Source organism: Bos indicus x Bos taurus, chromosome 9 (assembly GCF_003369695.1).
Source record: "Bos indicus x Bos taurus breed Angus x Brahman F1 hybrid chromosome 9, Bos_hybrid_MaternalHap_v2.0, whole genome shotgun sequence".
NCBI lineage: Eukaryota > Metazoa > Chordata > Mammalia > Artiodactyla > Bovidae > Bos > Bos indicus x Bos taurus.
This window is the reverse complement of record NC_040084.1, coordinates 65,527,486-65,548,411: the sequence shown is the minus strand read 5'-3', so window position 1 is coordinate 65,548,411 and position 20,926 is coordinate 65,527,486. Positions and strand designations below refer to the sequence as shown.

The 20,926-nt window shown below is 39.1% G+C and overlaps 1 protein-coding gene across 3 annotated transcripts in view; it reads left to right on the top strand.

Annotated features, from left to right (window-relative positions):
- LOC113898403 (cytochrome b5 reductase 4) overlaps window positions 1-20,926 on the top strand; it is a 115,197-nt gene that overhangs the window by 68,910 nt on the left and 25,361 nt on the right. For 2 of the 3 annotated variants that reach the window (XM_027551475.1, XM_027551474.1), the window contains 3 exons: window positions 185-278; window positions 4,046-4,078; window positions 9,629-9,751. In XM_027551475.1, the coding sequence (XP_027407276.1) occupies window positions 185-278; window positions 4,046-4,078; window positions 9,629-9,751 (250 nt within the window). The remainder of the gene's footprint in view (window positions 1-184; window positions 279-4,045; window positions 4,079-9,628; window positions 9,752-20,926) is intronic. The other variant, XM_027551477.1, reaches the window with a different exon arrangement.

The following is a 20,926-nucleotide window of genomic DNA, read 5'->3' as shown; positions in this document are numbered from 1 at the left end:
TTAAAATTATGATGTATGCTTTGAAGGAGAAGAATGTGCTATGAGAGAGCGAAAAACAGGAGTAATGTGGGTTTAGCTTGTGGGCTCTGTAAATAATTACCATGTGAACTTCCACTGATCAGCTTAAATGTATAGTGATAGAGTTTAGAAAAAAGTTTATTTTCCTTTTCTATTTCTGTTTAAGGATATCAACTTAGATTCAGTAATAGTTGATCATCGGGATGATTCCTTTAGAGCCGAGACAGTTATCAAGGATTATTCATACCTTGTACATGTTGGTAAGTAACTTATTCTATATTCATGGAAACAACTTTTGTTACAGTATAGTCATAACTGGTTGTAGAGTCTTGATAAACTATAATATTTTATCTGCTACTGTCATTTTGGTTTGTCATTTTAAAGATTTATTTACTTATTTTTAGCTGTGCTGGGTCTTTGTTCCTCTGTGGACTTTCTCTTAGTTGTGGCGAGTGGGGTCTGCTCTCTAGCTGCAGTGCATAGGCTTCTTCTTGTGGTGTCTTCTCTTGCTGTGGAGCATGGATTCCAGGGCATGCGGGCTTTAGCAGTTGTGCCACATGGGCTCCGTAGTTATGGCTCCCGGGCTCTAGAGCACAGGCTCAATAGTTGTGGTGCGCGGGCCCAGCTGCTCCATGGCGTGTTGGAACTTCTGGGCTAGGATCAAACCTGTGTCTCCTGCATTGGCAGGTCTTCATCATTGAGGCACCAGAGAAGCCTGGTTTATCATTTTATGATCAGTTTGGGGTTTTTTTGTTTGTTTGTTTGTTTTTTCCCCATTATTTCTTTAGACTAGTGAAAGGGCTAGCAAATGGCAGTATGACCTCACTTTTCCCAAGTTTAAACAGTTTGATTAGATGTGATTGAAATCAGTCATATGAAATACTTGCTGGCCCAGCTTTGTAAGATCATATTACTTAATACCTGCAAACACATCTCCAGAGGCCTGCCTGTCATGTGCTCCTGCTGAGTGGACATCACCAGGCACTCTTCCTGGCCTATCTCCTGCCAGCTCTGTCATGGGAAGTCAGAGGCTACATCACAGTAGCCTAGGCCACAAGGTTGTACTATACCCTCCAGTGCCTGTCCCTTCACAGCCAGAGCCCAACCATATAATTCACTTCTGTCTGTTTTGAGAGGTTGCAGATATATCAGGAGAAAGAACTCAGGACTGAAATCTGGAATCAAAGGTATTAGTAGCAGATTCCTAATCCATTTCTCACCTGTAATGACTCTAGGATTTCATCCTTTTCTCCTTCAAAGAAAGTAATATTCCAGTTAAAAAGTAAAAAGGAAACAAACCAAAACAACAAGAAGAAAACTGTATCTTAAGCATGCATTCTTATGTAAAGAATGTTCTGTTTACTTTTGTAAAACAAACTGAAAATCTCCAGATCTCAGCTGACTTGGGATTCTGCTCATGGTTTTCTTAATGAAGGACATTTATTCCTAAATTTGATTGAAGTTGACAAATGTTTTTTGTTTCTTATTTTCCCCCATTCATTAGATTAATCAACCTCAATTCTTACACCTTTCTTCTGGAAGTACATCCTATCTTATTTTTTACCTGCATAAGATCTAATATACATTGCCTCTTAGGGAGAGTTTTAACAAAAAACTCAGATGTCTAAAAAAATATATATTATTCATTAGCTCCGTCATGTTTTTTTTTTTTTAACAAAGACTTTTGTGTCAGCATTTATTATGTTTCAAATATTTTATGGCTAGTGCTGTTCACATCATAGCTAACTGTAGCTAGCACATATATGAGAAAACGAAAGCTCCACGGTCAAAAATGTGAAACTCCTGGTTGCTAATATTAAATCAGAATCAAAATGGTAAGTTTCACAGAACCATATTAACGTAGAGAACTTTAGAACAGATGTTTGTAAAAATACTTCATCTCCCCCTTCTGGGATGTAAGTTCTGGAAAGGCACAGATTTTTCCCTTTCCCTAACTGTGGTACCCACAGCATCTGCAAAGTGTGTGACACACAGTTCAGTTCAGTTCAGTCACTCAGTCATGTCTGACTCTTGCGACCGCATGAACCACAGTACGCCAGGCCTTCCTGTCCATCACCAACTCCCGGAGTTTACCCAAACTCATGTCTGCTGAGTCAGCGATGCCACCCAAACATCTCTTCCTCTGTCTTCCCCTTCTCCTCCTGCCCTCAATCTTACCCAGCATCAGGCTCTTTTCAAATGAGTCAGCTCTTGGCATCAGGTAGCCAAAGTATTGGAGCAGCTTCAACATCAGTCCTTCCAATGAACACCCAGGACTGATCTCTTTTAGGATGGACTGGTTGAATCTCCTTGCAGTCCAAGGGACCCTCAAGAGTCTTCTCCAACACCACAGTTCAAAAGCATCAAATCTTTGGTGCTCAGCTTTCTTTATCGTCCAGCTCTCACATCCATTCATGACTACTGGAAAAACCATAGCCTTGACTGGTAGACAGACCTTTGTTGACAAAATAATGTCTCTGCTTTTTAATATGCTGTCTAGATTGGTCATAACTTTCCTTCCAAGCAGTAAACATCTTTTAATTTCATGGCTGCAGTCACCATCTGCAGTGATTTTGGAGCCTCAAAAAATAAAGTCAGCCACTGTCTCCCCATCTATTTCCCATGAAGTGATGGGACTGGATGCCATGATCTTAGTTTTCTGAATGTTGAGCTTTAGGCCAACTTTTTCACTCTCCTCTTTACTTTCATCAAGAGGCTTTTTAGTTTTTCTTCACTTCTGCTATAAGGGTGGTGTCATCTGCATATATCTGAGGTTATTGATATTTCTCCCAGCAATCTTGATTCCAGCTTGTGCTTCATCTAGCCCAGTGTTTCTCATAATGTATTCTGCATAGAAGTTAAATAAGCAGAGTGACAATATACAGCCTTGACGTACTCCTTTTCCTATTTGGAACCAGTCTGTTGTTCCATGTCCAGTTCTAACTGTTGCTTTCTGACCTGCATGCAGGTTTCTCAAGAGGCAAGTCAGTTGGTCTGGTAGTCACATCTCTTGAAGAATTTTCCACAGTTTATTGTGATCCACACGGTCACAGGCTTTGGCATAGTCAGTAAAACAGAAATAGATGTTTTTCTGAAACTCTTGCTTTTTCAATGATCCAGTGGATATTGGCAATTTGATCTCTGGTTCCTTTGCCTTTTCTAAAACCAGCTTGAACATCTGGAAGTTCACAGTTCACATATTGCTGAAGCCTGGCTTAGAGAATTTTGAACATTACTTTACTAGCATGTGAGATGAGTGCAATTGTGTGGTAGTTTGAGCATTCTTTGGCATTGCCTTTCTTTGGGATTGGAATGAAAACTGACCTTTTCTAGTGCTGTGGCCACTGCTGAGTTTTCCAAATTTGCTGGCATATTGAGTGCAGCACTTTCACAGCATCATCTTTTAGGATTTGAAATAGCTCAACTGGAATTCCATCACCTCCTCTAGCTTTGTTTGTAGTGATGCTTCCTAAGGCCCACTTGACTTCACATTCCAGGATTTCTGGCTCTAGTTGAGTGATCACACCGTCGTGATTATTTGGGTCGTGAAGATCTTTTTTGTACAGTTCTTCTAAATGACTATCCAACTTAGAGAACAATAAGAAAAGAAAAATTTATCCAGACCCAGACCTGGCCTACCCTCCACATGTACTTGTGCACACCCTGGAGCTTGTGTGTTTCATGTGCTGCCTCTCTCCCTGCCCTGCTCCTTTCTTGGTTTGTAGGATTTGTCAGGCTGGGACCACCCTTAAACCAGTGTGGGTTACCCACTTGTGGGCAACTGAATATTTACTCTTTAGTTAATAAGGAGAGAAATGGAACAACTAAAAGAATATATTTAAATATTTTTTCTCAAAGTATATACATTTTGGTTGCATTCAGTTTTTCTTATGGTTTCTTAGGATATGTTTGAGAGATTTGAAAAAAATAGTGCATGAAAGAACCATTTAAATGATCTTATACCGTGTTTGTAGACTGTAGGAATTGAAGTTGGATCTTAACTGAATTTTTTTTTCTTTTTCTCCAGCCCTGAGTCATGAGATTCAAGAAGATTTTTCTGGTAAGCTACCAACATTATGTATGTATGTACATATACACACACACACACATACATACACACCCATGGGGGGACAGCTACCAATGTAATGTATGTATGTACATATACACACATATACATATGCATGTATGAGGGGACAGCAGTTTGTCTTATTGTTCACATGTATATTTTCATGTTGCAGAACAGGGATATGATGTTTTCTATATAAACATACATGTTAATTTTTAAATATACCTTTTCCCTCTGGTTTCAGTTCCTCCTACCCCTTGTTCCTTTTCCCTTATTCATTTCATCTGTGCCCTTTTCATTTCCTCTCATTAGAAAAAAAATTCTTGTCTTCCATTCTTCCCTCCTGCCCTACTCCTGACGTGTAGCTTATAGAAATATACGTGACCAGACAAGTTTTTCTTAGGTGTATATATAAATATTTAATGTTAACAAGGACTTCCCTGGTAGCTCAGATGGTAAAGCGTCTGCTTGCAATGCAGAAGACCCAAAGCATATTAAATTATGTATATCATTACATATAAATGTACAATGGATTTTACACAGCTGTTTAACAATAGAAGACTCATCAGAGAATGGTAGTTTTTTTTTTCTTTAGCTTTATTGAGATATAATTAACAAAATTGTGATCTATTTAAAGATTTAAAGTATACAACATGTTGATTCAATAAAGGTGTACATTGTGAAGATTCACACAATCAAATTAACACATCCATCATCTCACATGTTTACCTTTTGTATAATTTCAGTTATATAAGACAGTATCATCAACTGCAGTCACCATGTTATACATGAAATCTTCAGACCTTATTCACCTTATAGCTGAAATTTCATACTCTTTTGTCAACTTCTTCCTATCTCCCCCTCACCCCTGACACCTGGCACTGTTTTGCTACTCTTTCTTTGAGTTTGACTTTTTTTTTTAATTTGCACATATAAGTGATACCATGCAGTATTTGTCTTCTCTGTTTTATTTACTTCACTTAGTATAATGCCCTCTAGGTTTATCATAGATTGTTACAGCTATCAGGATTCCCTTTTTTAAGGCTGAATAATATTCTACTATATATTTGTATATATGTGGTTTCTCGTTTTAAAGCACTGTGAGATTACATTACACTGGTTCTGTACCTTCCTTTTTCTATATACACCATAGTAAGTTCTTTTTTTTTTTTTTTTGAACTTCCTGATGTTCAAGCTAGTTTTATTTTATTATTATTTTTTTTAATTTAATTAGTATACATGTGTTCCCCATCTATAAATTATATTAATTAAACTCTTTGAAGTCAAGGACTTTTTTGTCTATTAAGCTTCAAATCAGTGCTCATGGAATTGAATTCATCCGACTATGCTGTCTTTAAAAGTTGTTAAAGTGCTGCTGATTTCTATGTTTACAGTGAGGAAGACTAATATTGTTTCTAAAGGCAAAAAGAAATATACTTTAAATATTTAAAAACACATTTAATTCATAAAATATAATCACCTTTTAAAGCTTATTATATCAACAAAGCCAAAAGCTGGTTCTTTGAGAAGATAAATAAAATTGACAAATCATTAGCCAGACTCAAGAAACAAAGGGAGAATAATCAAATCAACAAAATTAGAAATGAAAATGGAGAGATCACAACAGACAACACAGAAATACAAAGGATCGTAAGAGACTACTGTCAGCAGCGATGTGCCGGTAAAATGGACAACTTGGAAGAAATGGACAAATTCTTAGAAAAATACAACTTTCCAAAACTGAACCAGGAAGAAATAGAAAATCTTAACAGACCTGTCACAAGCACGGAAATTGAAACTGTAATCAGAAATCTTCCAACAAACAAAAGCCCAGGACCAGATGGCTTCACAGCTGAATTCTACCAAAAATTTAGAAAAGAGCTAACACCTATCCTACTCAAACTCTTTCAGAAAATTGCAGAGGAAGGTGAACTTCCAACCTCATTCTATGAAGCCCCATCACCCTAATACCAAAACCAGACAAAGATGCCACAAAAAAAGAAAACTGCAGGCCAATATCACTGATGAACATAGATGTAAAAATCCTTAATAAAATTCTAGCAAACAGAATCCAACAACACATTAAAAAGATCATACATCATGACCAAGTGGGCTTTATCCCAGGAATGCAAGGATTCTTCAATATCTGCAAATCAATCGACATAATACACCACATTAACAAATTGAAAGATAAAAACCATGTGATTATCTCAAGATGCAGAGAAAGCCTTTGACAAAATCAACATCCACTTATGATTAAAGAAAAAAAAAACCCTACAGAAAGCAGGAATAGAAGGAACATACCTCAACATAATAAAAGCTATATATGACAAACCCACAGCAAACTTTATCCTCAGTGGTGAAAAATTGAAAGCATTTCCCCTAGAGTCAGGAACAAGACAAGGGTGCCCACTTTCACCACTGCTATTCAACATAGTTTTGAAAGTTTTGGCCACAGCAATCAGAGAAGAAAAAGAAATAAAAGGAATACAGATTGGAAAAGAAGAAGTAAAACTCTCACTGTTTTCAGGTGACATGATCCTCCACATAGAAAACCCTAAAGACTCCACCAGAAAATTACTAGAGCTAATCAATGAATATAGTAAAGTTTCAGGATATAAAATTAACACACAGAAATCCCTTGCATTCCTATACACTCACAATGAGAAAACAGAAAGAAATTAAGGAAACAATTCCAGTCACCATTGCAATGAAATGAATAGAATACTTAGGAATATATCTACCTAAAGAAACAAAAGACCTATATATAGAAAACTATAAAACACTGGTGAAAGAAATCAAAGAGGACACTAATAGATGGAGAAATACACCATGTTCATGGATCAGAAGAATCAATATGGTGAAAATGAGTATACTACCCAAAGCAATCTATAGATTCAATGCAATCCCTATCAAGTTACCAACAGTATTTTTCACAGAGCTAGAACAAATAATTTCACAATTTGTATGGAAATACAAAAAACCTCGAATAGCCAAAGCAATCTTGAGAAAGAAGAATGGAACTGGAGGAATCAACCTCCCTGACTTCAGGCTCTACTACAAAGCCACAGTCATCAAGACAGTATGGTACTGGCACAAAGACAGGAATATAGATCAATGGAACAAAATAGAAAGCCCAGAGATAAATCCACGCACCTATGGACACCTTATCTTTGACAAAGTAGGCCAGAATATACAACAGAGAAAAGACAATCTCTTTAACAAGTGGTGCTGGGAAAACTGGTCAACCACTTGTAAAAGAATGAAACGAACACTTTTGAACACCGTACACAAAAATAAACTCAAAATGGATTAAAGATCTAAACGTAAGACCAAAAACTATAAAACTCCTAGAGGAAAACATAGGCAAAACACTCTCCGACATAAATCACAGCAGGATCCTCTATGATCCACCTCCCAGAATATTGGAAATAAAAACAAAAATAAACAAGTGGGACCTAGTTAAACTTAAAAGCTTTTGCACAACAAAGGAAACTATAAGCAAGGTGAAAAGACAGCCTTCAGAATGGGAGAAAATAATAGCAAATGAAGCAACTGACAAAGAATTAATCTCAAAAATATACAAGCAACTCCTGCAGCTCAATTCCAGAAAAATAAACGACCCAATCAAAAAATAGGCCAAAGAACCAAACAGACATTTCTCCAAAGAAGACATACAGATGGCTAACAAACACATGAAAAGCTGCTCAGCATCACTCATTGTCAGAGAAATGCAGATCAAAACTGCAGTGAGGTCAATGGCCAGTCAGAATGGCTGCTACCTAAAAGCCTACAAGCAATAAATGCTGGAGAGGGTATGGAGAAAAGGGAACCCTCTTACACTGTTGGTGGGAATGCAAACTAGTACAGCCACTATGGAGAACAGTGTGGAGATTCCTTAAAAAGCTGGAAATAGAACTGCCATATGACCCAGCAATCCCACTGCTGGGCATACACACTGAGGAAACCAGAATTGAAAGAGACACATGTACCCCATTGTTCATCCCAGCACTGTTTATAATAGCCAGGACATGGAATCAACCTAGATGTCCATCAGCAGACGAATGGATAAGAAAGCTGTGGTACATATACACAATGGAATATTACTCAGCCATTAGAAAGAATACATTTGAATTAGTTCTCATGAGGTGGATGAAACTGGAGCCTATTATACAGAATGAAGTAAGCCAGAAAGAAAAACACCAATACAGTATACTAACGCATATATATGGAATTTAGAAAGATGGTAATACTAACCCTATATGCGAGATAGCAAAAGAGACACAGATGTATAGAACAGTCTTTTGGACTCTGTGGGAGAGGGCGAGGGTGGGATGATTTGGAAGAATGGCATTGAAACATGTATATTATCATATGTGGAACGAATCGCCAGTCCAGGTTCAATGCATGAGACAGGGTCCTCAGGACTGGTGTACTTGGGATGACCCAGAGGGATGGGATGAGGAGGGAAGTGGGAGAGGGATTCAGGATGGGGAAACACATGTACACCCATGGCAGATTCATTTCAATGTATTTCAAAACCACTACAATATTGTAAAGTAATTAGCCTCCAATTAAAATAAGTTTATATTTTTAAAACTTTTTTAAATTAAAAAAAAAACAAAAAAAGTTTTTGATTACCAAAATTCTCTGCACAAGCCATATTTATATTGAAGAATAGAAAAGTTTCAAGCTAACCTTTCTGAGTTGGCAGCAGCACTTCCTGAAAAGCATTTACCTTCATCACTTCTTATTTTTCATCTGCTGCAAAAATATTAGGTACTTCTCCAGTATTGAGCACACTGTCAATATCCTCTAGAAAAGCTTCCTCTTGAATCTCACTGTCCATAATCAAAAAGACTGTCTTCTGGCCTTTCATGCCCACATTCCTTAAAAGGGCCTTAAAATAAAAATGTACTTAGAATAAAATAAAAAATAAAATAAAAATAAAGCTTATTATATGATTAATATTATATTCATATATTCTAAACTGTTTCAAATATTCAAAAATAAGATAATATAAAACATTTTTAATTATCAAAGATTGATAATTATAAGGATAATTTATAGGGATTCATTCTCCTGGAGCGTTTTCTGTTTATTAAGCTCAATATTGGTTTACTGAATTCACTCATAAGACTCTCTCAGATCCCAAGAAATGTTAATACAGTATAAATTAAATTTGCTTTTGTCGATTCATTCAATGGCTAGTTTGTATATTTAAGGTTTTTTTTTTTTTTAAGTTGTGTGTTAGTTGCCATGGCTCTATTTGAGCTTATATGAAAACCAGCATTATGTATTAGTTTGGCCCCTGATACATTAATTTGAAAGACGTTAGTCTGATTTTAAGATAAACTGGATTTAACATCATATAAGGCATAAACAATTTTGAGGAATATGTACCAAAAATTTTATTTATTTCACTAATGATCAATGTCATTCATATCAGATCAGGGCATTTGGGTTGTTTGAGAGAGACTGGTTTAAAAATAAACTCTCATATTTAATATCAATGAATACAAATGGAGTTTATCTTCTTTTCAGTGCTAGTTGTTGAGAATGTGGGAAAAATAGAGATCGTCCTGAAGAAAAAAGAGAATACTTCTTGGAAATGCCTTGGTCATCCCCAGGAGAATCATAATTCATTTATTCCAAAGAAAGATACAGGTAGGCTATGCTGTTATTTTGAGTCCTGGGTTCATGAAAATGTATGTCAGTGGCTCAGTTGTACCAGAATTTGGAGGGCCACTTTGAGTGAGCCAAAGGGTCCTTGTATCTCTTTCTGCTGCTGCTGCTGCTGCTAAGTCGCTTCAGTCGTGTCCAACTCTGTGCAACCCCATAGACGGCAGCTCACCAGGCTCCCCCGTCCCTGGGATTCTCCAGGCAAGAACACTGGAGTGGGTTGCCATTTCCTTCTCCAATGCATGAAAGTGAAAAGTGAAAGTGAAGTTGTTCAGTCATGTCCAACTCTTCGAGACCCCATGGACTGCAGCCTACCAGGCTCCTCCATCCATGGGATTTTCCAGGCAAGAGTACTGGAGTGGGGTGCCATCGCCTTCTCTGTGTATCTCTTTCTAAAGAATTGAAATGGGGCATTGGGTTTGTTACCCTCCCTTTTTTTTTTTTTTAAACAGAGATTACATTTCTGACTCTGCTATCTAATGTTTAGGCATAATGGGGTCATTCAGTAATGATAGCTAAATGGAGAATACCCATTTAGACCTTTCATTCCTTCACTCCTTCATTCCTCCAGGTTCCCTTTTACAAAAGGTGCAAAAACAAGTAAAGTTGATGCCCTGTAGGCATATCTAATTTTTTTCTATTAGAGAAGGCACGTTTATTGCCTCTGCTACTGCTGCTGCTGCTAAGTCGCTTCAGTCGTGTCCGACTCTGTGCAACCCCAGAGACAGAAGCCCACCAGGCTCCCCTATCCCTGGGATTCTCCAGGCAAGAGCACTGGAGTGGGTTGCCATTTCCTTCTCCAATGCATGAAATGAAAAGTTAAAGTGAAGTTGCTCAGTCGTGTCCAACTCTTCGCAACCCCATGGACTACAGCCTACCAGGCTCCTCCACCCATGGGATTTTCCAGGCAAGAGTACCAGTTTACTTCCTAAAGATAATACCATTCATTTTAAGTGTAACATCTTACAGGCAAAGGTGCATATTATAAGTGTTCTGCTTGATGAATTTTCACAAAGTGAATGCACTCCATATTTTCTTTGGAAATTGGTAGGATTTGCCTCTTGTTCCAAGTGTTTTGAAATTTCATAGTTTGATAGACCTTAATGGAGGTCTGTTTTCAACTTTTGTGCCAAATGGTCATCCTTTGTGCTAATCTTTCCATTATGGAAGCTTAAGACCCATGTATCTGGAAAGTACTGATTTGTCGTCCCTCCATGGTCTGTTTTTACTTTTTAGAAGTGTTCTTTTTTTTTTTAAGACTTTAAAAAAAATGGATTATTTTTTTTTTATTTTTGGCTGCACTGGGCCCTTTGATGGGGCACACCTGGTCTTCATTGATGTGCTCTGGCTTTGGCTAGTGTGGTGCTCAGGCTTCATGTTGCGGTGGCTTCTCTTGCTGAGGAACACCGCTCTAGAGCGTGCGGGCTCAGTAGCTATGGCTTAGTCAGCCCACGGCGTGGGGTGGGATCTTAGTTCCCAGACCAGGGATGGAACCCATGTCTCTCCTGCAGAAGGCAGGGGTATCTGTAAACTTTAATTTCCTTTTTAAAATTTGTTTTGTCAACTGTCCTGTATTAGTCTACAAAAGTGAAAGTGAAGTCGCTCAGTCGTGTCCGACTCTTTGCGACCCCGTCGATTGTAGCCCACCAGGCTCCTCCATCCATGGAATATTAACCACTGGACCACCAACCAGGGAAGTCCCTAAAAATGATCTTATTTTAAGCCTTCTTAACCAGTTCTCTATGTATCTTGTCTTTTCTCTCTCATTTTCAATTTTGTCCTTTTGCTCTACTTTTTGAGAGTTGTTTTCAGCTGTGTCTTCTAACTCTGCTGTTGAGTAACTCATTTCTACTTTCATATTTTTAACTTTAGAGAACTCTTTTGATTTTTATTTGTTTTAGCATCCTATTTGCTCCCTTCTCTTAGCTTTTTGAGAATTACTGATAGTGTTTTAGAGTTTTTGTTTCCCTGTGTAGCCTAGCCTCGTTTTGGTCTGTCTTTCATATTAGATGCTTCCTTTGAATGTCTGCTGATCCTTGACTGTGCGTATTTCTGGGTTGAACTCTAAAAGCTAGTTGAAAACTGTGTGTGGGGCCTTGCTTGCTGACAATAACATTGGCTGTGTGGCTGGATCCTTTCTTTGGATCAGAAAAGAAACATTCACTGTGTGGCTGGATCAGAAAAGTCTGATGCCAGTGTTTTGCTGGAGTCTCTAAACAGTTTCTACCTTGCACCCAACATTTCAAAAATTACATGGGAAAAGAAGGCAGGGGTATCTGTAAACTTTAGTTTCCTTTTTAAGATTTGTTTTGTCAACTGTCCTGTATTAGTCTACTAAAGTGAAAGTGAAGTCACTCGGTTTGCGACCCTGTGAACTGTAGCCCACCAGGCTCCTCCATCCGTGGGATTCTCCAGGCAAGAATACTGGAGTGGGTTGCCATTTCCTTCTCCAGGGGATCTTCCCGACCCAGGTATCGAACCCAGGTCTCCCGCATTGCAGGCAGACGCTCTAACCTCTGAGCTGGTTGCCATAAAAAAGTACCACAGACTTAGTGGGATAATAACAGAAGTTTATTTTCTCACAGTCTGAAGGTAAAGTCTGACACTAAGATTCTGGTAGGGTTGGCTTCTCCTGACATGTCTCCTTGGCTTGTAGATGGCTGTCTTCACATGATCTTCCCTCTGTGTCTGTGTCCCTGTTGCCTCTTCTTATAAGGACATCAGGCTCATTGGACTAGGAACCATCCAAACAACCTCATTTTAACTTACTTTGTAATACCACATTTCCAAATATGTTGCATTCTCTAGTACTGGAGATGTGACTTTAATGTGGAACATTGAGATGCACACGGTTCAGCCTGTAAAATATACGCAATCCAGAGACCCTATGTTTTGCCCTCTACAAGAGAGCAAAATTCTGATATTTTGCCAGAATAATAGAGAATCGGCCTGTGGCTGTGTGAAATAGGGAAAGACTTCAGAAAGGTGGGGCTAGGGGAGACAGCTAGGCTTCCTAAATGAACTTTAATCCAGAAAGCAGTTTTAGTTCTGCCTTCCCTCTGATTCCAGAAATACTTGGTCCTGCCAATTTCTGAGCCTTAATGAGATCTTATATTACAGATGGATTGATTCTTGGCTTTTTGTATGTCTAGTTTGGGATTTAGCTTTCCAGTTAACTGAGTTAGTTTTTTCTATCCTTACAGGCTATGCCTTAAAAAACAACCAAACACTCTCACTCACTCACACATACACACACACATTCACACACCGTCTTTGCTTTTATTTTAGGGAAGGATTAGAAGACACTAACTGCATCTCTTCAGTTTACCATCTTTAAATATTTAAAACTATAAAAATATATTTGTAGATAATATTTTAATTTTCAGAAAAGTATCGGGTAGCTGCATTTTGAGTACTTATTGTGTGTGGAATGCTATTTTAGGTATTGTGGTATGTAACAAATAAATGACATCAGAATTATTTTCCTAGGTGGAAGAAATAACATACATAAACATGGGGTTAAAGAATACTTATATCAAGACATAGGCCAATAAGAGGAAGTTACTTAGTGCAAACTTGAATATATTCTAAGGTAACCTTAAGTGATCAGATGCAGATCAATCTGACCTTGAGCAACTCCCCATGAATGAAGATGAATTTCAAGCAATGTTTTGAAAGTGACTTAAAAAAGAAAGTCATGAAGGACTTTCCAGATATCACTACTGGGTACTTATTGTGCCAGACCTTTTGCAGGTGGCAGAGAAAGAAAATGTAAGCCATATGTGGGAAAGGTCAAATAGATTAATTTTCCAAGAGCAGGAGGTCTCAATTGCATGGTATAAGGTAGGCAGAAGAGAGAGGAATAATAGCAGATGCAGCAGATCAGAAGAGAACAGGTAAAAGACCATGAAAATGAAAAAAGATACTATTAAGGTAAAATCTGTTGCCCTGAAATTATCTGGCTGTCTAGACTCTGATGCTGGGAGGGATTGGGGGCAGGAGGAGAAGGGGACGACGGAGGATGAGATGGCTGGATGGCATCACTGACTCGATGGACGTGAATCTGAGTGAACTCCGGGAGTTGGTGATGGACAGGGAGGCCTGGCGTGCTGCGATTCATGGGGTCGCAAAGAGTCGGACACGACTGAGCGACTGAACTGACTGACTGATTGAAAAATCATAGCAAACCAGATAAAAGCTAAGTCCTAGAAATAAATGATACTGAGAAACAAAGTTGACCTGTATTTAGAAATAGTTAGAATGAACATTGCTCAAGTATTCTTCCCTATAATTTCCTGAGGCTTTCCATGAACTCTCTCCTCCCTGCTATAAATTTCGGCTTGAGTCGTGAGCCACCATAGTTTGTTTTAGCTTTCTTGTGTGAAATTGGAGCCACGCTTGTATTTTTCAGTGAATTAGATTTTCTGCTTTGGAAAATGACTCAGTTTAGGGGATTTTTTCTATTTATTTGCCTGAATTAGCACAGATTCATTTCTTCTTTGTCCTTTCTCTTCCCTAACTCATGATAAAAACTATAGGTTATTTTCTGCACTAGCAAAGCTGAATACTTACATCATCAAAATATTATGATTTAACTTGCTGTCAGTAAGTTCAAATGTTTACTCTATTATGTGGTTCCTAGATTTTCAATGTGTATTACCAGAATTATCAATTTTTATGATATTAGCATGCTGGCTTCTTCCATTTTTCCTAGTTAAAAAATTTAAGTTTGAAACTAAGCGTGTGAGTTGAAGACTTTTAATGCAATAACTTCTCACGTCAAATCTAGAGTTTACTTACACAGAAGATTTAAATATAGCAAAGAACATAATCAGAGCAGAGAAACTACTTCATTTTTTACCTTTAATCCAGGTGTAACAGTTGATAAATTAAATTGTATGAATATAACCAGACTACCATTTGTAACTTGGGCACTTCCAATTATTTTTTTCTTCTCAAAGATGACGATTATGAGTGAGTATTTGTGTGGTGTGGTGTGTGTGTGATATGACTAAGAAACTTGTCTATTAAGAGTCAGAAACTAAGAGAATATTGGGTTGCTATTTCTGTACCCAGCCTAAAAATTTATTTGAATTGTGATTACCTTTAGTATAGGGATTCAGATCATCACACAAAGGTTGTTTTGTAAATTTGACAACTAACAGCTCAGTAAATGAATATTGAGATACTAAAGAATAAACAAGATTTTGAAAAGTTGTGTCATAATTTTGATATGTCAATAGCCACTTATAAACCTTTAGATTAAATACATATAGAATCTATAACTGTGTTTTTAAATCATGCTGAACTGTATGAAACCACCGCTGTTTATTTTTTACCTAGAAAAATGGCAGTTTTGCATAATTTGAACTATGCTTTTATCAGGGCTTCTTAATTGCTAACACTACACACGTACACATCTAGAAGTGCTGTCTGTACCTGTAAACATGCTTGTTGACACTTTGTGAGCAGTCACTTAATTGAGGCTTTCTACGGGGCCTGGGATTCTGCAGGCAAGCTGTTTGCTGTCATAAGGAACAACAGCTCTTCTTGTCAGTGTATAAAGATCCCCCTTCGCCCCTTCCTAACCCTTTCTTGCCTGTGCAGCCATGTTTCTTTGCTGCCTAAAACAGTCATTCAGAATTACTGGAAAAGAAGAGACTCCTATGGCTAGCAAATAGGACTTCACGGTACTTTATGCTTTTAAATTGTCTGCTCAGCCCAGCAGGTGTAAAGTTGTCACTTGCACACTAATTACAAGATGCGTTAGCATGTTGCTGTCTTATTCTCATTTCTAGCAGAACAGCCTGAATATGAAGAAACACAGGATAGATGGAGCAGGCTGTAAATAAGTAAGAAATTATATACTGTGTTAAAAGACAGAATAGATGAAGTTTAAAAACTTAGAATTCAAGCACTTTAATGTATAATGTTGACTGAATTATTAGTTATGGAGCTGAGGAAAGGTGATAAGCACAGAGATGTTCAAATCTAGTGACGACCTTACTAAACGATATGGGCCTCATTGTCTAAGGACCCCATTGAACCTAGTCTTGGAAGAAAAGCTGCCTTTTTCTTAGCTTAACACTGATGTTTAACTCTACAAAATCCTTACTTTGAAAGAAAGATTCAGCTCACATCAGTCTAGGTAAGGTAGTAAAAGAACTGAATACATTTCAAATTTATTTTTAATAGTAATAGTTAAAACAGAAAGGAGTCTATGCTCTGTTGTCAATTTACTAATTGGAAAAAGCATGTACCCATACACATTTATCATCCTGGGTGTTAGAAGATGTGTTATGAATGTTTTCTTACTCATATATGCAAGAGTGGTTTGAGTGAGGATAGTAAAGCTATATTACAAAAGGTCAGATGAGATGGTTGGATAGCATCACTGAGTTTGAGCAAACTCCAGGAGATGGTGAAGGACAGGGAAGCCTGGCGTGCTGCAGTCCTTGGGGCTGCAGAGAGTCAGACATGACTTAGTAGTGACTGAACAGCAACCACCAGAGGTTAAGTGAAAACCTTATCAAAATTAGTACAAAGGCTGAATAATTTTTAAAAACAGCAGCATAATTGCAGTTTATGTAATACTTTTAAAAGCACATAATAACTAAAACTTTGTTGTTTCTTCTGCATAAGTTCATTTCCAGCCCCTCTTTCCTCTCCAGAGGGTGGGCTATGTATGGAGCAGGAAATTGCAAACTTTTGACCATAATTCAGTCTTTCTGGTGACCAGCCCCTATCCAGGAATCCACCTAGAGTCACCACATGAGAACAAAGATGTTCCTAGTTTTCCCTTATTGCTTAGGAATTTACCAGGATATTAGGAATCCCATGTTCGAGATCAGAGTCAAAGACAGATACAGTGCCCCCACCTTATTTGCAGCTTTGCTTTCTGAGGTTTCACTTACCCTTGGTCAGTCGTGGTCCAAAAATATTAAATGGAAAATTCCAGAAATAATTCATAGATTTTCAATTACAAACTATTCTGAATAGCATGATGAAATCCCAAGGTGTCCTGCTGGGGATGTTGAAGAAGAGAGGTACCTGAGATAGATGGTGACTTGCTGAACTGGTTCCTTAATTTGGACATTAAATAGTTACTAGGGAGTTGTAAAGGGTAGGGGGATAGTCTATAGATATTTGTGTTTGAACCGACATGGTTAAAATGAGGAAGATGCTAAAGGACAATGTACTGGTCTATAATTATAGTTCTCAAACATTTTGAACAAGGTTTATGAGTTGGGGCAAGAAACTCTCATAACTTCTTCCCCCATCCCACATCTTCTCTAGTGACCCTGTGATCTTGGGCAAACTATTTAACTTCTGTAAGCCCCTGTTTCCAGCAGGGAAAATGAGCGTGAATAGCAATGGCACCCCACTCCAGTACTTTTGGCTGGAAAATCCCATGAATGGAGGAGCCTGGTAGGCTGCAGTCCATGGGGTCGCTAGAGTCGGACACGACTGAGCGACTTCACTTTCACTTTTCACTTTCATGCATTGGAGAAGGAAATGGCAGCCCACTCCAGTGTTCTTGCCTAGAGAATCCCAGGGACGGGGGAGCCTGGTGGGCTGCCGTCTATGGGGTCGCACAGAGTCGGACACAACTGAAGCGACTTAGCAGCAGCAGCAGCAGCAGCAGGTGCTTTGAAAGAACACTAGGGGAATTCAGTGGTTAGGACTCCACACTTCCCCTGCAGGGGCACATGGGTTTAATCCCTAGTCTGGGAACTGAGGTCCTGCGTGCTGCATGGCATGGCCAAAAAAACAAAAAAAGTACTTAGAACAGGAAGGTGTGGACTCCCAATCCAGTGCTCTTTCATAGCTCTCTCCCACTGAACTTTGTCTTTATTTTTGCCTTGTGAAATTCTACTCTCTAGAAGGAAAGCTGTAGTTTCTTTTCAACAAGAAGAATAAAGAATGCCCAAATTACCATATTATCCTCAGTGTTGCAGTGTTACCCTGAGTATCTCAATATTATTTGTATGTTATTAAAAAAATTTAGTCTGGGATTAACAGATACACACTGCTGCTGCTGCTGCTGCTGCGTCGCTTCAGTCGTGTCCGGCTCTGTGCGACCCCATAGACGGCAGCCCACCAGGCTCTGCCATCCCTGGGATTCTCCAGGCAAGAACACTGGAGTGGGTTGCCATTTCCTTCTCCAATGCATGGAAGTGAAAAGTGAAAGTGAAGTCGCTCAGTCGTGTCCGACTCTTAGTGACCCCATGGACTGCAGCCCACCAGGCTCCTCCATCCATGGGATTTTCCAGGCAAGAGTACTGGAGTGGGGTGCCATTGCCTTCTCCAAGATACACACTACTGTACATAAAGTAGATAACAAGGACCTACCATATAGCACGGGGAACTATATTCAATAACTTAGAATAATCCGTAATGAAAAGAAACCTGAAAAAGAACGTGTGTGTGTGTGTGTGTGTGTGTGTGTGTGTGTGTGTGTGTGTATGCATGTATACATATATATATATATAACTGAATCACTTTGCTGTACTCCAATTTAAAAATTAAGATTTTTTTTTTTCCAAAAAACATTAGGTTTCTGAACAAACGTTTTTCTGTCCTGTGTTTTTTGTTTTACCATCTCATATTTATTTTCAGTTTTTCATTTTCTTGTATAGTTATGCTTATAAAACCAAAAACCTGACACCTTAATACCAGCATTATTCAGTCTCAGGTCAACAAATCTGCTTTATCTTCCTTTATCCCCATGCTTTAGGTCCATGCCTATATGACTTCTCTCTTCAGTGTAGGTGAAAGAGTGAAAGACGAAAACATTCTTAAATCTTTCTTAAGACTTTTAGAACCTATCGTTAGCATGTCCCATTGAAATTATGGCAGTTTTATTATTTTATTGGTAAGATATTGAATGCAGGTGACCAGGGTTCAATCCCTGGGTCAGTAAGTTCCCCTGGAGAAGGAAATGCCAACCCTCTCCAGTATTCTTGCCTGGGAAATCCCATAGACAGAGGAGCCTGGCAGGCTACAGTCCATAGGATTGCAAAGAGTCACACACAGCTCAGCGACTAACACTTAAAGATGCTGACATTATCTCACAGTGTTAAATAGCAGGAATTCCGTGTTACTTCTCTGTCTAGAAAGCCAGTCCATCATTGTAACCCAGAGTTTGCTTGTGTTTTAAGTACAGTCGAAGAGATGCAGACTTACTGTAACAAATCCTTTCTGACAAAGGCTAGAGGTGAAATTGTCAGGTCTGAAGATGAGTCTTTTCATCAGAGGGTATGCACTAGATTTGATTAGAGGAAAGCACTGTGGCCCCTGGGCCTTTTCATGAGGGACACCTACCTTGGATTCCGTGCTTGGAGAACAACACAAGGGCTCTCCACCAACCGCACATCCTTCACAGGGTGAGGAGGGTGCAAAACGAGGAATTGGCCCCCCAGAATTGAAGCTCTTTCCTTAATCACTGCACTCCAGGTATCTGGAGCCCCAGAATTCCCTGCGCAAATGACCCCAAATCCACTTCTATCCATGAAATTGTTGTTTAGTCACTAAGTTGTATCTGACTCTTTGGGACCCCATTAACTATAGCCCACCAGGCTCCCCTGTCCATGGGGTTTCCCAAGCAAAAATACTGGAGTGATAGCCATTCCCTTTTCTGGGGGATCTTCCCTATCCAGATATCAAACCCGCGTCTCCTGCATTGGCAGGCAATTCTTTACCACTGAGCCACCTGGGAAGCCTATCCAAGGAGTGGCCAAGGCTAGTTATGGGGACAGCAAGTAGATAAGCTTGAACATATGGGCTAGTGTCCCCACATCCACACAAGGCTCCACTCAGGGTCAGACAGCGGGACTGAGAAGAGCAGGATTCAGGCCATTAACAGTTTGGGGGTGCAACTCTCATCCCCTTGCCTTCTTCCTGCATGGAACTCTGAGGAGTTCACAAATCCTGAATTTGAACCTAGCCTTCTAAAGGGGCATTATGAAGGTACATTTCAGGGTGCAGCACAGAACTTATTAACAGTTATTTGTCTGATTTATAACTTTCATGTGTTTAGACCTGGAGGTCTCATTGCATATTGTGATTTAGTCGCTAAGTCATGTAAGTCGTGTCCAACTCTTGTGACCCCATGAACTGTACCCTGCCAGGCTCCTCTGTCCATGGGATTCTCTAGGCAAGAATACTGGAGTGGGTTGCCATTTCCTCCTCCAGGGGATCTTCTCAACCCAGGGATTGAACCCAGGTCTCCTGAATTGCAGGTAGATTCTTTACCCACTGAGTTACAAGGGAAGCCCTCATCACATATTGGTTGGCCAAATATCTGTTCCGGTTTTTCTGTAACACCTTATGGAAAATCCTGAATGAATTCTGTGGCCAACCCAATATTTCCACTCTGGGTCACAGGAAGGGTCTAGAGGAAGAGAAAAGGAGATCATCTGAACCTTCATTTCTTCTTGTGGGTGAGCCTAGCTCCTTTGATCCTTCGTCAGTCTAGCACTGGATTGGGCCTTCTGGTATAATTCTGGGATGGTGCCCTTGGCCATGATCTTGTCTAAATTCTGCCTTGGCCACGATGTGCGCTTAAGTTTGTGTGCACGCTGAGCTACCGTGGTAGCGGGTAGAAAGATGTAGTGACCAGGGTCTTTGGGGCACCAAGCGAAAAGGGAAGAGAATTGGATGAAACTGTGGCCAAAATGGTTTCTTAGGATTCTATGTGAATTTTAGTTTTCTACTAACCATTGATTATTTGATGTAGGGCCTTCAAATGCTAAGGTCTGAAGTAAATCTTTACCTACTTAAATATTTTTAGGTTAGAAAAAAGAGCTTAATTAGGATAATAAGATGCTTTGTTATTGTTTTTGTTCAGTCGCTAAGTCGTGTCCAACTCTTTGCAACCCCACAGACTGCAGCACACCAGCCTCCTCTGACCTCCAGTACCATCCAGAGTTTGCTCAGATTCATGTCCATTGAATCGGTGATGCTATCTAACTGTCTCATCCTCTGCCACCCCCTTTTGCTTTCAGTCTTTCCCAGCATCAGGGTCTTTTCTAATGAGTCGACTCTTCACATGGCCAAAGATGCCTTATTAGGATTAATTCCTGATACATCTCTGTGAATGCTGTTTTATAAAAAAGAGGAAATTATGAAACAAATCAGTGTCATTAGTCTATTCTGGTA